The sequence below is a fragment of the Neovison vison genome, chromosome 3, assembly GCF_020171115.1.
Source record: "Neovison vison isolate M4711 chromosome 3, ASM_NN_V1, whole genome shotgun sequence".
In the NCBI taxonomy this organism is placed as follows: Eukaryota; Metazoa; Chordata; class Mammalia; order Carnivora; family Mustelidae; genus Neogale; species Neogale vison.
Genome location: NC_058093.1, coordinates 29,149,116 through 29,163,539, shown reverse-complemented (window position 1 = coordinate 29,163,539; position 14,424 = coordinate 29,149,116). Strand labels below are relative to the sequence as shown.

The 14,424-nt window shown below is 57.0% G+C and overlaps 1 protein-coding gene across 1 annotated transcript; it reads right to left on the bottom strand.

Moving 5' to 3' along the window:
• Positions 1-725: 725 nt before the first annotated feature.
• On the bottom strand, positions 726-13,882 carry WNT6 (Wnt family member 6). The gene is made up of 4 exons (XM_044240848.1): positions 13,704-13,882; positions 3,776-3,996; positions 3,215-3,549; positions 726-1,530 (listed from the first exon to the last, which is right to left on the bottom strand). The coding sequence occupies exons 1-4, from the start codon at positions 13,781-13,783 to the stop codon at positions 1,069-1,071; spliced, it is 1,098 nt and encodes a 365-aa protein (XP_044096783.1). The 5' UTR covers positions 13,784-13,882; the 3' UTR covers positions 726-1,068.
• Positions 13,883-14,424: the final 542 nt, after the last annotated feature.

Sequence of the window (14,424 nt, the reverse complement as noted above, 5' to 3'; positions counted from 1 at the left end):
CCCCCATCCTCTGGAGGAAGATGGAGGCATGAGATTCAGTTCTGGAGAACCCAGAACCCCAAACCTTTTCCTCTCTGTCTCTTCAGCCTCAACATCAGCTTCCTGAGAAAGAACCAGAAGGGAGGAAATGTGGTTAGGTGCCAAGAGAAAGCTTGGGACAACTTTGCTCCATCTCCCTCTGAGTGTGATTAGAAATGCTGTTCAGGGCTGCCTTTTGGATGCTAATGCAGGTGAAGTAGTTTTGATGGTAACAAAGTCTGATGTCACTAATAACATCGTTTCATCCCATTCTACAGTTTATAAAGTGCTTTAATCCTATGGGCTTGGGTGGCCCTAAATGTCTACCCTTGAATTCCCCAGGGGCCACAGAAACAGAAGGGCAGATGAAAGTGTCACAGTCCCCCAGAATTAAGATGAGGGCTGATCTGAGGGCTAAGTACACTACTGGAGGCTTCTGGTCTGCTTTCCTAGACCTGTTCAATCTGTTACTTTAAAGAGGGATGGCTTAGGTCTTCCCCAGCTTGCAGATCCAGGCTGAGAAATGTGACAAGAGTGGCTCATCACCAGGTGACCAGGAGAGCCTAATCCAATAGGTGAGAAGACAGGGACCTAAGGATGCTAGTTCTGTCAAAACGAGCTTCCTTTAGACACTCCTCCGGAAGCCTGGCCCCATGGCAGCCGCCCAGGGAGCCCAGCTCCCCTCCCAAACTGTGGGCCCAGTCTTATTGGTTTAAATACTTTTATTGATACGAAACTCACTCACCCACCCCATGGCCAACTGTTCTAAGGAGTCCTGCATCCAGAGGCCTAGAGACTGGCTCTTTGGTTTCCATATAGGGGCCAAAGGGCCAGAGGGACTGCGTAGCCTCATCCCGGAAGCCCTCCAGAGCCCTCCCTGTGGGTCGGGGGTGTGCTGTTCTCCAGCCCCCTGGGCCTTCCTGGGCAGCCATGTATCTCCAGCCCTAGCGCCTCTCAGCTTCCGGAGGCATGGGAGATGGCCTGTGGCCAGGAGAAGGTGGGCAGAGACCCCGCTGGGGTCCAGAAGTCCCGCAGACACCGGGTGGCGCGTCAGAGGCAGAGGCTGAGCTCCTTGCGCACGCGGCAGCGATGGCACTGAACGACGCAGCACCAATGGAAGCGGCATAGGCAGTTCTCCTCGAGTTGCACGCTCTCCTGGCGGTGCCCGCGGCCGCAGCACAGCAGGTCGCAGCCGCTGAGGTCCGGAGCGGTACTGTTGCAGGCGCGGCCACGCGTGCCGGGCGAGCCGGTGCGCCTGTTGGGAGCGCAGAAGTCGGGCGAGTCGGCTGCGTAGAGGAGGTCGGCGCGGCCAGGCGGCTTCAGAGTGCGGACCGCGGGCAGCAGAGCCTTGCCGTCGTTGGTTCCCATAACACGCGAGGCGCCGTGGAAGCGCTCGAGCAGCCGCGCGCCCACCTCGCGGAACGGGGGCAGCTTCTGCCAGCAGGTCCGCAGCGCGCACGAGCCCGACAGCCCGTGGCACTTGCACTCGGTGCGCGTATGGCTCCGCACGGCCTGCGGGGAGCAAAGGAGCGGGCGGATGGGGACAGATCAGGGGTGTGTGGTTTGGAAAGGCCCAGAGGACCGACCTAGAATAAGGTGGAGAAGGTGGGAAGGGGTGGGGTGGACAGAAGAGAGAAAAGAGCAGACCAAAGATAAAAAGAGCGCAAGGTGGAGAGGAGGAAATCCAGGGAGCAAAAGCTCTGAGAGAAGGAAAAATGATCAAGATGGAAGAGTAAGAGAAGTGGGGGAGAGTGGGGCGCTGTACCGAGCAACACAAAGACCGCAGGATCCAAAGTCAGGGAATGGGAGAGAAAGAATGGACGGCAAGGGTGAGATTCTCCCTGGAGGGAGGCGGGGAAGGGTTGCAGCTGTCGCACTCTCTTCCTCTTACCAACCTACCAACCCGCCCCCCAATCGTCGCTGCCCCTTGCGGCCCCAGGCAGGGCTGAGCAAAGTCACAGAGCCGGCCTCCTGGGCGTCTGTCTCTGCCACCCCTCCCCACCTGTCTCTGACAGGTATGTGGGCCTGTCCGGACATTCCTCTCTGGGCCCCCTCTTAGCCCCTGCCTGATGCCTCAGGCCTGAACCCTGGAGGACACAGGATGTGTGTGGGGGCATCCCCGGAGTACCCTAGAACTGAGGCCTAGGGTGATGGAGGGCCCACTGTGAATGCATTACTGAGAACTGGAACCCAGAACTCCTGCCCCTTATTTGCTATTTTGTGTCTGAAGCTGAGGTCTAAGAGTCACAACCCCTTTAGAAATTTACAGTGTCAGATGACACAGGAAGATAATCTCTGGAAGCTCAGAGTCCAGAAGCCAACCTGACTACAGACTTGTGTGCCCTGCCCCCTTACCATGCCCCACCCCCACCCCCAGGCCTCTGTCCTTCCTCACACGCCCTGCTGGAAACTTCTGACCCAGACAGCTTCTTGTCCCTAAAAAGTAGCTCGTGGGGCCCTCCTCCTTGCAGAGGGAAAGGGAGAGGCTGCCAGGATCCCCAGCAGGACCCACTCTGGGGTTGGTGGGTAGCCAGTTGGCAAGTACCCAGATTCGGTCACAGCTTTCCTGGCCTCTGCCTGACTCCCTCCTACCTTCACCAATTTCTACTCTTTGTCTTTCACAGCTTTCCAAGCCCATCCCTCTTGGGCCCGTTCTAGCCCCTCGGGGCCTCACCAGACTCCTCCACCTCCAGACCCCATACCTTTGCCCCAACTTCTATCTTTTCTTTCATACCCAGCTTTTGTCACCTTTCTCTGCCCCTACTGGGGCAGCTAGGTCTCTACCTAGCCCAAGCTTTGTCCCATCTGTTCGGTCTCAGAGGTTTGTCTGCCCTACCTGAGGTCCCTAAAGGCCCAGAGTCTTCTTTCCTGGGAGTCCCCTCCCAACCCTGCCCATTAGACCACCAGCGCCAGGCCCTCCCAGCCTCCCAAGGGACTCCTTTCAGGCTGGCCCCCTTACCTCCCACGCACCCCTCTACACCCCCAGCCCACCTCCCCAAGTGGTCCCTCTCTACCACGTGGCTTCCACACCCCAACACACTCCCACACCTACACGGCCTTGCGCACACCACCACTTCCACATACGTCCACCAACACGCTCCCACAGACGCTACCGTCACCAACGTCTGCTCGCACCCACCCATACTCGCACATTCACAACCACACAGGCTCTTCACCCAGCCCTGCCCCCACTCACCAGCCGGCCCGCCTCATTGTTGTGAAGTTGCACTAAGGCACGGATGTCTCCGCGACCCCGCTTGTGCCGCGCATCCATGAAGAGCCTCGACTTCTCGTCCCCGAAGTCCACGTCGTCGCCGCAGCCTCCCCACTCCCAGGCGGCGCTGCCATCCGGGGAGCCGGCGGGGCCCGGGGGTCCGGGGGTGCCCGGCAGACCGGGGGGGCGGGGCGGGGCCCGCCCGCGGGGTGCCTGGCAGCCGCACTGCAGCAGCTCACCCATAGAGCAGGCCTGCGTAACCGCGTGGCTGGCGCCCGCAGCAGTGATCGCAAACACGAAGGCCGTCTCCCGGATGTCTGCGGGCGCAGGGAAGGGCAGTCAGCGGGCAAGACCGAGGCCGGGTGGGGGGGTGTGTGCGGGATGCGGGGAGGGGCAAGGCTGCGTGGCTGGGAGACAAGATCGGGACAGGGTGCGCACAGACTCGTGGGACGGGTGGGGCTCAGGCAGGGTCCTCCGACTTCCCTCCCCACTGATCCCCCAGAGAAGCAAAAGCCGCTCCCTGGGTGCTCTGCCCCCACTGACCCTGCTGCAGGATGCGCCCAAAGGCCTTGCTGTGGCTGGAGCAATTCCAGCGGCGGAAACGGAACTGGAACTGGCACTCTCGCACCCCAAGCCGGGCGCCCCGGGCTAGCTCCGCCACCACTTCTGGCTCGGCCTGGCACAGCTCGGCTTGCCGTCCTGCCAGCCGCCGTGCTTTCCTGCAGATGCTGGTGGGGTCCATGACCAGGGGGCTGCCCACCGCCCTGGAAAGCAAAAGAATGGAAGGTCCAGGGTATGACTCAGAGGGCTTGGGGCGATGGGGAGGGAGACCAGCCCGGCTCAGCCCAGGACTAAGGGCTGGCATGCGGCTCTTGTCTCCCCCACCCGAACGGTGTTTGAGATTGTCCTGTCTGGTTCTCCTACGGTTCCATGTTCCCTCTTATGTAGATTTTATTTCATTTTTTAAAAAAGATTTTATTTATTTGACAGAGAGATAGCTAGAGAGGGAACTCAAGCAGGGGAAGTGAGCAAGGGAGAAGCAGGCTTCCCGCTGGGCAGAGAGCGGAAGTGGGGCTCAATCCCACGACCTTGGAATCATGACCTGAGCTGAAAGCAGACGCTTAACGATTGAGGGGCCCCTCTTAACTAGATTTTAGACTAAAGTTGCTATAAGGCAAGGATTCAGTCTTATCCTTCTGTGCATATCTTCATTAATAAATCCTTATAGGAATTTGACTCAAGGTCAAGGCACAAGGCACCAGGTGAGCCAAAAGGCAGGCAAGGAAGAAATAAACAGAAGGAAGATCAAGAAAACTGTCAGAGTAAAAAACAGTCATAAGTCATAAAGAGATGCAGAGAAAAGTAGGCAGTATCAAATAAGGATCTGGTTTTAGTGGACAACAGGCTGATTTTGGCTGCTGAACAGCCCTGATGCAGGAAAGACAGGGCCAATCCCAAGGATATGGAAGGCCATAGGATTTTAGAATGGCTAGGAAGGGGAGCTCTGCAGGCAGCCACAACCCCCTGGCCAGGTCAGCTTGTCCTGTAAAATGGGAAGGTTGTGCTTTTATCTCTAAGGTGGGCCCCTGGCACCATGATAGCCTGCTTCCCTGAACTGGAGAGCAGAAGGAAGTAGCTGGGTACCGAGACTCTGAAGCATGACTGTGAAGTAAGTGACACTGACCCTTCTGCTCCAGGGTCTGCAACCTCTTCAGAGCAGCAGGGCAGCAAGCCAAGCCCTGACGTCTCTGGCAGTGACTGGTTTGGAGAGAGGGAACCCAGTGGAACAGCTTTAATCTGATTGCTCAGACTTGACTGCCTAGCTGGGATCCGGGCGCTCGCTATAGGAATGAGTGGGGGGGGGGAGCATATGGACCTGAGCATCATTCAAGATCCCCCAAAACCCTTCAGCAGAGGGCCGATAAAGACTCCCCACTGGGGAGAAGTGGCACCAAGAGATAGAAAACATAGAGGAAAGTGGGAGCTAGGTGCCAAAGGTCAAGGTGGCCTACTTTTCAGTTCAGCTTTTGTGCCCCCCCCCCACCCCATTTGCTCCAAAAGTACAGGCTGCCCAGGCGTGTTCAGGCCCCAGGACAAGGAGATATAATGGGCTTGAGCAGCATAGAGTGGAATTTAGGTCTTAAGATAGAACTTCTTAACTCTGGGGAGTGAGATGCTTGAAGAGAGAGTTCCAGGAAAATGTATAAGCTCTGTCCTCTAAGGTCCCCTACTCTCCCCCCACACCAGACCCCACCCTGTCAGATCATTGTCCATCTCCCTTCCCAAGTAATCCTGAAGTGGTGATTCTTCTCTCAGTGAAGAGACTTACAGTCAGACCTTCCTTCCTCCACGCTTAAGACCTGCTCATCACTGCGTTCCCACATTCCCACCGCAGCTCGGAAGGATCCAGCTCCAACCCCTTCCCGACCCTAGAGAAGTGATGGAGGGAGTGATGGGGAGTAGGCCACGGGTGGGGTAGGGCAGCCCAAGCTGGTTCCCAGGGGCCCAATGACCTTCAAGGGTAGATCAGTCCTTATCTCTCTATCTACCCACGATCATCTATCCTCCCCCCCCACACCAATCCACTTATCCACCTCATTACAACAAGGATTTGAGGCAGCTTCCAGCATGGCTGTATAGGGTCAGAGAATAAGACAATGAGCACCTTGGGAGTTAGAAGTGACATTTTCTTTTGCTTCCCATAGCAGACTTTTAGGTGCTTACTTCCTATTTCCCCCAGTTTTTATTATAAAAGTTTGCACGTTATGAATGATCACTATAATAACACAATGAAACCCTTTAATACAGGCTTTTGAATGAATGAATGAGCCGTCTAAGGACAATGTCCTCAACTGGAGACCAGGCCCCAGTCCGCATGTGATTTCAGGACTCCTGATTAGCTTCCTCTCTCCCCAGCCCCTCCCCCCACACTGGATGCAGAGGCAGGGAATCAGCCTCCCTGGGGCTGTCCAGGTCCTTGCCTGCCACCTGGGAGTCTGGAGCTCTGCAAATTCATCTTCCCTCCCCTCCGCATCCCCCCACCATGCCACTAAGCTCCCCAGCCTCCCCATCCCAACCCTGCCCTCTGCTAACTCCCTACTTTCCCAAGGTTGACTGGCTTTATCCTCTCAAGGTTACTCTGACCCCATCCCTCTTCTCTCACTCCTCCTACCCTGGGGAAGCAAGAGAGGGTGGGGGTATGCCAGGAGAAAAGCAAAAAGCTCCAGACCTTGTCTGCTTGCCAGGGGTTAGAGATAGGAGAGGATCCGGAGGAGCAGGAAGGGTAGGGCCCTCCAGGAGGCGGGGCCAGCCCTTTGAGGGGCTGCCCCAGAGTTAGTTGCTGGTCCGGGTCTGGCTCCCCAGGCTGGCTGGCTGCCTGGGAAAGAAGCTTGTTTACGAGCTGGTCAGGAGGAGGGATGGGCAATAGTAGCAGCTAGAATCCCAAGGGACCAGCTTCCTCCCTGCCCTGCTGTCCTCGCTCCCATCCCCAAGTCACAGGAAAGAAAAGTCCAGAAGAGTGTGTGTGTGGGGGGGACATCTCCCCATCTCCCCTCTTCCTTTATCCTCCTTTCTTCCCTTTTGCTTCCTTAGGGAATCCACTCTGCTTTTTTGGTCTTTGAGTCGGCATCGGCCCCGGGTCAGCCCAGGGAAGATGGGCCCGTATGGGAGCGTCTGCATGTTTGCGGGGCTGGAGCCCAGTGGTGGTAGGAAACAGAGAACGTGTAGTATGTAGTATCTGAGATCCTAATCAAATAGCCATTCCTGGGCAGAGAAAAAAATGAGGCTAATCCCAAGAGAAATCAGTATGCAGACAAGAAGGGACAAGCCTAGGGTTGGCCATTCTAAGTGGCTTGGCTAGTGCCAAGATATCCCTCCCAGGGACCTTGATTGGTAGAGTCAATAGCCAAATGAGGTGGCTTTAGGGGACCAGCCAGTTCCTACTGGCAACATCTGTAGATCTAAGCCCTGGGGGCCCCAGATTCTGGCCTAAACTACCTTCTCATGCCCAGATTCAGAGGGCCAAAGGGAATGCCGGAAACCACCTAGCCCTCTTCTAACCACCTCATCCCCCGTTATACAGACAGACATCCAGGGAGGGAGGTGAGACTCAGGCCACTCAATGGACAGATCCTTACTGCAAGGAATTCAGGTGAATATATTTTTTCAAATTTTTAAAAATATTTATTTGTTTGCAAGAAAGAGAGAGAGAAAAAGGATGAGCAAGGGGAGGAGCATGCTGAACGAGGAGCCCAGCATGTCCGGGGCTCCATCCTAGGACCCCAGGATCATGACCTGAGCTGAAGGCAAGTGCTTAACCGACTGAGCCACCCAGGTGGCCCTGGGTGAATATTTTTGAAACCAAAGGGGCTGGAGGGTGATGACCACATGAGATTATCAGAAGACCTCAGGGGCCCTCACCTGTCCTCCTCCCCGCTGCCCTTCCTCACTCTTAGCAAGGTTGGCTAACTCTGCATTCATCCCAGATTACACTAACTTTCTGGACTCAGAGCCACGCCCTTCCAACCCTGAAGTCATTGAAATCATGTCTCCAAGCTCACCTCAGACCTTACTGCCGCAAGAAGCCACCCCTGAGCCCCAGCCCTCACTGACCTCCCTTTCCTGCACTGTATCAATCCAGTGTCACTCATTTGACCATTTTGTCTTGTTTTCTGGTCGTAAATGTCATCAATAGCACACCTTCAGAGTTTGGGGAGTCTGCGATTGGGGTTTGGATCTGGGCTCTGACATTTGCTTGTTCTAAGATGTTAGCGAGTCCCTCACACATGAAGCTAGAACTTAATATTTGGTGAATGAATGAGTCCTAACCTTCTGAACCTCAGTTTCCACAACTATGAAATGGAAATAAATGACACCTGCCTGCTTCTCTGGTACACAGGGAAGGGGTCTGTCCCAACCGTGAGCTCCAGCAAGAGAGTGTCACCTTCCCGGCCACACCTGGGTTCATCTCTTGAGCCTGCCCAGGGCAGGACAAGGAGTAGAAGCCCAGGCAGCTTTTGTGGGCTCCTGAGAACACCCTTTTCACCAACTCTCTGCCCTTACCCCTCAGCTAGGATCCCTGAGTTATGTCCTCTTTTGCTGGCTGTGCCCCTGGACCAGAAGCACCAACTAGGACCCCTCCCTTTCCCCCAGAGAGCACTCCTGTGTGGGTTATTGAGGCTGAGGAGATCACAGACCCTTTTTATGCCCAGCCTCCTCTGAAGGGCCTCATGCCCCCCCCCCATTTCCTCACACTCACCCTCAGGGTCCCTAGTCTGACCCCCACCTCCTAGAAGCCAGCAGAGGGAGCCCTGAGCCCCGGGGCTGTGGGTGGGGGCTGCACGGGGGTGGGGGAGGTGGGTGGTGGAGAAGGGGCAGAAAAATGTTGCCTGACGGCTGCTTGAGGCGGCTGGGCCCGGGCCTGTGCCCGCCCGCCCGTCCTGTCCTGCTCTGTCTAACTCCGTAATTACTGCTCCCTCTCCCCCAGCCCCTACCCCCACCCCCACATCAAAGCCAGTGATGCCCCAGCTCCTTTTTAACCCCTACCTCCCCACCGCCCATTCCACCAGACACCCCATGCCACCCCTCTCCCACAATCTGGTTCCCACTGCCCCATCCTGGACACTGCCCTTCCCGGCTCCTCACACCGCTCCCCTTCTTGTAGCTCTTGGGAGAGGCAGGGGCCCTCCCTTCCCTGAAGGCCTTCACCCACCAAGAGGGCTTCCTGCGGGACCGGGCCGTGGAAGGAGAAGGAATGGACACACTGACCCTCCAGTGGGTTCTCTGAGGAGAATCTGTCATGTCCCTCTGCTCTCCCATGCTGAGGTGGGGAATAACCATGGGAAGAATGGCCCTATACCCTCTCCTGACCCCCACCCCTCACTGAATGAATGCAGGGAAGAGGTACTGAGCAGGTGGCCGACTCCCAGCCCCGGTCCTCACTGCTGCTCCTGGGTGGCCCTAGGCAAGTCCCCTCCTGTCCCTGGACTTTGCTGGACTTCTAAACATAAGTGAGAAGATTGGCTTAGACGATCTCCAAGTCCTTCCTCGATCTCATTTCTGGCTTAAATCAGGGGCTTGGAACCAGAGGAAACAGCTTTGGAGGCCAGGTGGAAAACAGAAGATCCGTCCCAGCGACCTTTCCCTCCCTCAGCTCCGCCTCGGGCATATCAGGGGAAGCACCCAAGGTCTCACCCCACCCTGCCCCAGGCAGGAAGGAGGACACAGGCTAGAGGGCGCTCTGCCCAGTCCCCAGGCACAGGATACTGTGTTCCTGGCGCCCCCGCCCCTCTGCTGGCTGGGAGCTCTGCTGCCAGACTGACCAGGACCTCGCTGCCCACACCCCCCGCCCTCGCTTCATCCCGTCCACAGCTGCATTTCTCCATCAAAGTACACATTCTGGAATCCCCCTTATTGGGCCCTGGTGATCAAACCTCCCACTGACCTCTCCCCCCACCAACTCCTGGCTTCTGATGAGAATGGGGCAGGAGGGGGCTGCCCCCCCCACCCAGGAAATGCCCCAGTGCCAGCCCTCTGGTGGGCTCTGGGCCGAATCAAGCCAGCCTCCTTTTGCCCCTGCCCTTTTCTGCTCACAGCCCCATTGTCTCCCTCCAGGGGAAGCTGCCAAGGCGGGAGACTGGAGGGGGGTACTGGATGGCCACCCCACCCCCATTCTCCACCCCACCCTGAGTTCAATGGGGGCCAGCTACTGGACTGCCCACAAAGGGTCAGTTAAAGATGCAGTGGAAGAGGGTGGCCAAGCCCAGCCTGGAGCTGTTGGTGGGGGGTTTTCAGCTGGAAAACCTGGGTGTCAGGAAGAAGCCTGGGTCCTTTCCCTGACTCCCTGTGGGGCCAGAGATGAGACTGTCCTAGGCTTCTGGCTCCTATTTCCTTTCCATAAGGGGTGGGAGGGGGGAGAAAGGCAAGATGAGATGGCGGAAGGGAGTGAGACTGGGTGCTGTTTTGCTTGTGGAACAAGGGGGAGGGTTGGTTTCTTTCAAAGAAAATACAAAACAGAAAGAGGAAGGGAGAAGAAGGGAGACTGATACGGCTATTCTGTGAGTGAGCTATTTTCCACAACCACCGATTGAAGGCATAAATAAAGATGGGTCAGACATTGAGAAGAACTTCCTGGGGGAGGGTGGGAGGGGCTCAGAGCAGGCTGGAAGGGTGCCCCCGGAAGCCAGACTTTCCCTCTCTGCCTCACTCTCAGATTGGGATCTGTCAGGGCCAGACCACAGGATGGATGGCCTGGAGGCAGTGGTCTGGACAAGATGACCTCAAGAAAGCCTGGCCAATGTCTTGGAATCTGGGATTCTGAGATTTACAAAGATATGGTTACAGATGGGAAAGACACAGACTGAGCCGCTGGAGGCAGAGTTTAAAAAGCATGCATTGCATGGAGGGGGAAGGAGGAGGGGGAAACAAGGTGGAAGGGAAACTTTTCTGGAATCCAGAGCTGGGTACCTGAGCCTATTCCAGGACCTGGATCACTCCCCTACAGGACCCGCCCTTCCTAACTGGGCAGTTCAGTTAGGAAAGTTAGGAACTCCACTCAGAGTTCCTGGGGTCCTCTCTGTCCCCAGCCTGGTTGCTACCAGAATGTCAGAGTGCACTACAATGGCTGCCACCTTTCTGTCTGCTAGAGCACCGGTCTGGCTAGCATTCTCTGAGAAGCAAGGACAAGAGGGCCAGCAGTTAGGTCCTAGACATCAGGGACAGCCTGGAAGCCCCGGGCCTGATAAAATTCCTAGCCAAAGTAAAGCTGGTATGGGGGGCAGTGCTGGGGGGTGGTGAGGGGTGTGTAAGGAGAGGCAGGAGCCTTAGGCCACTGGAGATGCTGGGTCCACCCCTCCAGCCCAAACCAGATCTTGGAGAGCGATGGTGGGGTGGGAACAAGAGAGTAAGCAAGTAGAGTCAAAGATCCTGAGAAAGTAATCTGGGATCAGACCAAAGGAATGAAGTGTAAGAAACAGACAGAAGAGAGTGAGAGGGCCTGTGCAAATGAGAGAGGCAGGTTCACTCTGAGAAGCAGCTGAGAGTGGCAGTTGCTGGACACCTTATCACCCCAGCCCCTCACTCTTCACCCAGCTCGCCCTGCAGCTGCGGCCATGAAGGCCCCTGTGTTCTCCTACACCTGCCCTCCTCCCCTCCTCCCCCACTCCTGGTTTCCTAGCTCCAGGGTCAGTCTCCAAGGGACTAGGCCTCTCTTCCTCTGGCTTGTCACCCCTGCAGCAGCCCCTCCTGAACAAAGGAACCCCCACAGACACAAGTCTCAGGGAATCAACCAATTCAGCAACACTCCGCAAAATTTCCCCAGCCCCTTTAGCCTCCAGGGCCCAAAGACAAAGACTCTGCCTTCCAGGAGCAGGGAAGAAGGACAGTCAGTAAAATGAAGTAACTAGCATAGTTACCCAGTGCGTGGCGCGCAGTGGGAGCACACAGAAGGCAAAAGAGGAAAGACAAAGAGACAGTGTTATGGAGGATGTGGTATTTTACCTGGAAGAATAAGAATGATTTGGAGAAGTGGAAAAGGAGTAGGAGGACAACCACCATCAGGGAGAGACCAGTCTCCATGCCTTGAGAAACGGCAAAATGAGAAAGTATGAGTCTGTGACACTAGACAGAGATCCCTTTACAAAGTTTTGCTTGGGACTCTGGATTTTAAATTGATTGTTTTTAAAGTTTTATTTATTTATTTGACAGAGAGAGTGACAGAGACAGCGAGAAGGAACACAAGCAGGGGGAGTGGGAGAGGGAACAGCAGGCTTCCCCGCTGAGCAGGGAGCCCTAGGAGGGGCTCCTTCCCAGGTCCCTGGGATCTAGACCTGAGCGGAAGGCAGATGCTTAACGACTGAGCCACCCAAGAGCCCCTGGATTTTTAAATTTAAATTACAGACTGGCCAGGAGAACCCGCAGCGTGAAGGAGGGGACTTAATATTTACAGAACACCTCCCAACGTCAGATCATTTTGTAGGTCCCCGCACCAAATCCTCCTATCCCGCCCCATTTGGGGATTGTTTCTCACTTTTATAGTTGAGACGCTGAGGTGTAGGGAGAACTGACTTATCCAAGGTCACAGATTTAACAAATGGCCGAGATTGGATCTCAGAGCTATTTCAAGACCGATACTATCATTATGCTAAATTATGCTAAGCCAGGATCTAAAGCTGCAAGTCCCCTAGCCCCGACCTGGGTCATCCTCGATTTGCTCCTTCCCTGACACCCCCGAGGGACATCTCTCCCGCATCACGAAACAGGGATCGCAGCCAGCAGCTCCCTGTGTGGGCATCCAGCTCTCTATCTCCCTGGAAGAGAAGGATCTGCCTGCCCCACCCCTCCTTCGAAATCGGGGGGTGGGGGAGGAGTGGAGGATAGAGAATCCAGCCAATGATATGGCGCTATGCAAATAGACCAGACCCTGCTTTCTTAGGATTGGCTGATGCACCAGTGATATTGTCCAAGTCCCCCCTCTTTAAGCACCCAGCTATTCCGGGCGGATCTTTGCAGCTCTGGAAAAACCGGGAAGGGGAAAAAAAAAAAAAAAGGGCTAAGGACTCCAGATCTCTGAGAGGTCCCGACCCGGCACCCACTTTCCTAGTTGCTCTCCATCCCCAAGACTCAAAGTTGCCGTGACCTTAGCTCCGTAGGTGTCTGCTCTAGGTAGGGCCAGGTCTGGAGGCTACGTCCCTATTCCCTAGTTGGCCAGGCCTCCCTCACTTCCACGAGGACCCTTCAAGATTCCGGTACCTCCGAGGCTGTATTTTCTCATTCCTGACCCCCACATCTGGAAGGACCGGGAGCCCGGGTCCCTTTCCTGTCTTTTTCCCTCTTCTTTGCTCCGGAAGGAGGATGTAGAGAAAGGCGGGGGTCCTGACTCAGTTTCCCTTTACGTTTTTTCCCGCCACTACTGTCCACTTTGAAGTAGCACTCAGAAGCTGGTGGGTTGTTGAGCAAAGTAAGGCGGGGAAGAGACAGCTGTTTGACCCTCCTTGCCTCGTGGCTTCCCACCTTGTTCCTCTCTTTCCCACAAATCCAGTCCTCCTCCCCTAAATCCAGGGCCTTCCTTACACATTGTTTCTTCGGATCTCTGACTACAGATCTTTCCCCTGACTGCCCGGTAGCTCTTTCCTACCCACGTGCCAGTTCCTTGAGGACCTGCATTGAGCGCACAACCGGAGGGGGAAAGGGAAGGATGGGAAAGGGTGTGTGGCAAAGGTAGGAGGAAATAACAACAGAATGTGCGGAGTAGAGGTTGAGGAACGTCTGAGTGGCAGTTTAGAAATGACCCAGGCAGGAGCCGGCAGGAAAGCGGCACGCACCTCCCCTGCCGGGGACTGGGCTCCGCTCGCAGGTAGAGCCGGAGGCAGCTGGAGCGCGCTTCCGAGCCACCCCACCACCCCAGTCAGTCCCGAAGCTCCCACCCTTGAGCTTCGGGAGCTCGCGGGGACAGACAGCCCGACGCAGCACTCACCACCACAGTCCACCGACGTGCGCGGGACACAGGAGCAGCAGCAGCAGCAGCCCGAGGAGGGAGGGCGCGGGCGGCAGCATCTTGAGCACTCTGCCGCCGGCTGGTGCGGTAGGGGGCGAGGCTGCGGGGCCAGCCGGTGCGCGCGGGGGCGCGGGCTTCAGGGCGAGCGCGGCGGTGGCGGCTGCGGCGGCCGGGAGGCTATGGCTCCGGCGGCGGCGGGGGGGCCCATCGCGGGCGAGGAGGGCGCGGCGGAGGCGGAGAGCGGACGGGGCAGCCAGCGCCTGTGTCTCCCGCCGAGCTCGCTCGGGAGAAGAAATCAGAGCCGGGGGCGGGGGTGGGAGGGGAGCGGGGCCCGGGCGGGGGCGGGGGGCAGGGGGGCCGTGGGGTGGCAGTTGCGACAGTCAAGCGGCGGGACTCTCGGGAGAGAGCCGTGCGCCCTGGGGCTGCAGGCGCGGAGCTCTGCCGAGGGAGGGTGCGAGGTCCCGGGGCGGGGCCCGAGAGCGCCCGTGGCTGCGGGACCCGCCTGCCTTGCCCCTTTCCTTCCCCTCTCGCGGACTGGGAGCCCCCCGCCGCCGCCCAGAGTCGGGGGCAAGGAGGGGCGGGGAAGCAGGGTGGAGAGGAGTGGGGGGGTGGAGAGGAGCTGGGGAATGGGGGACGGGCTGGAAGGGAGACGTTTGACAGGTTTGTTGACTGTAAAGAGAGAAAACTTCCCAGGAATGAG

What these genes read in the sequence shown, in the direction of transcription:
- WNT6 (XM_044240848.1), bottom strand. Translation starts at nt 13,783, where the DNA reads ATGCTGCCGCCCGCGCCCTCCCTCCTCGGGCTGCTGCTGCTGCTGCTC. An exon ending in CACGTCGGTGGACTGTGGTG is followed by an intron (nt 3,997 to 13,703) that starts GTGAGTGCTGCG and finishes TTTGCTTTCCAG; the next exon opens with GGCGGTGGGCAGCCCCCTGG. An exon ending in TGGGCGCATCCTGCAGCAGG is followed by an intron (nt 3,550 to 3,775) that starts GTCAGTGGGGGC and finishes CTGCGCCCGCAG; the next exon opens with ACATCCGGGAGACGGCCTTC.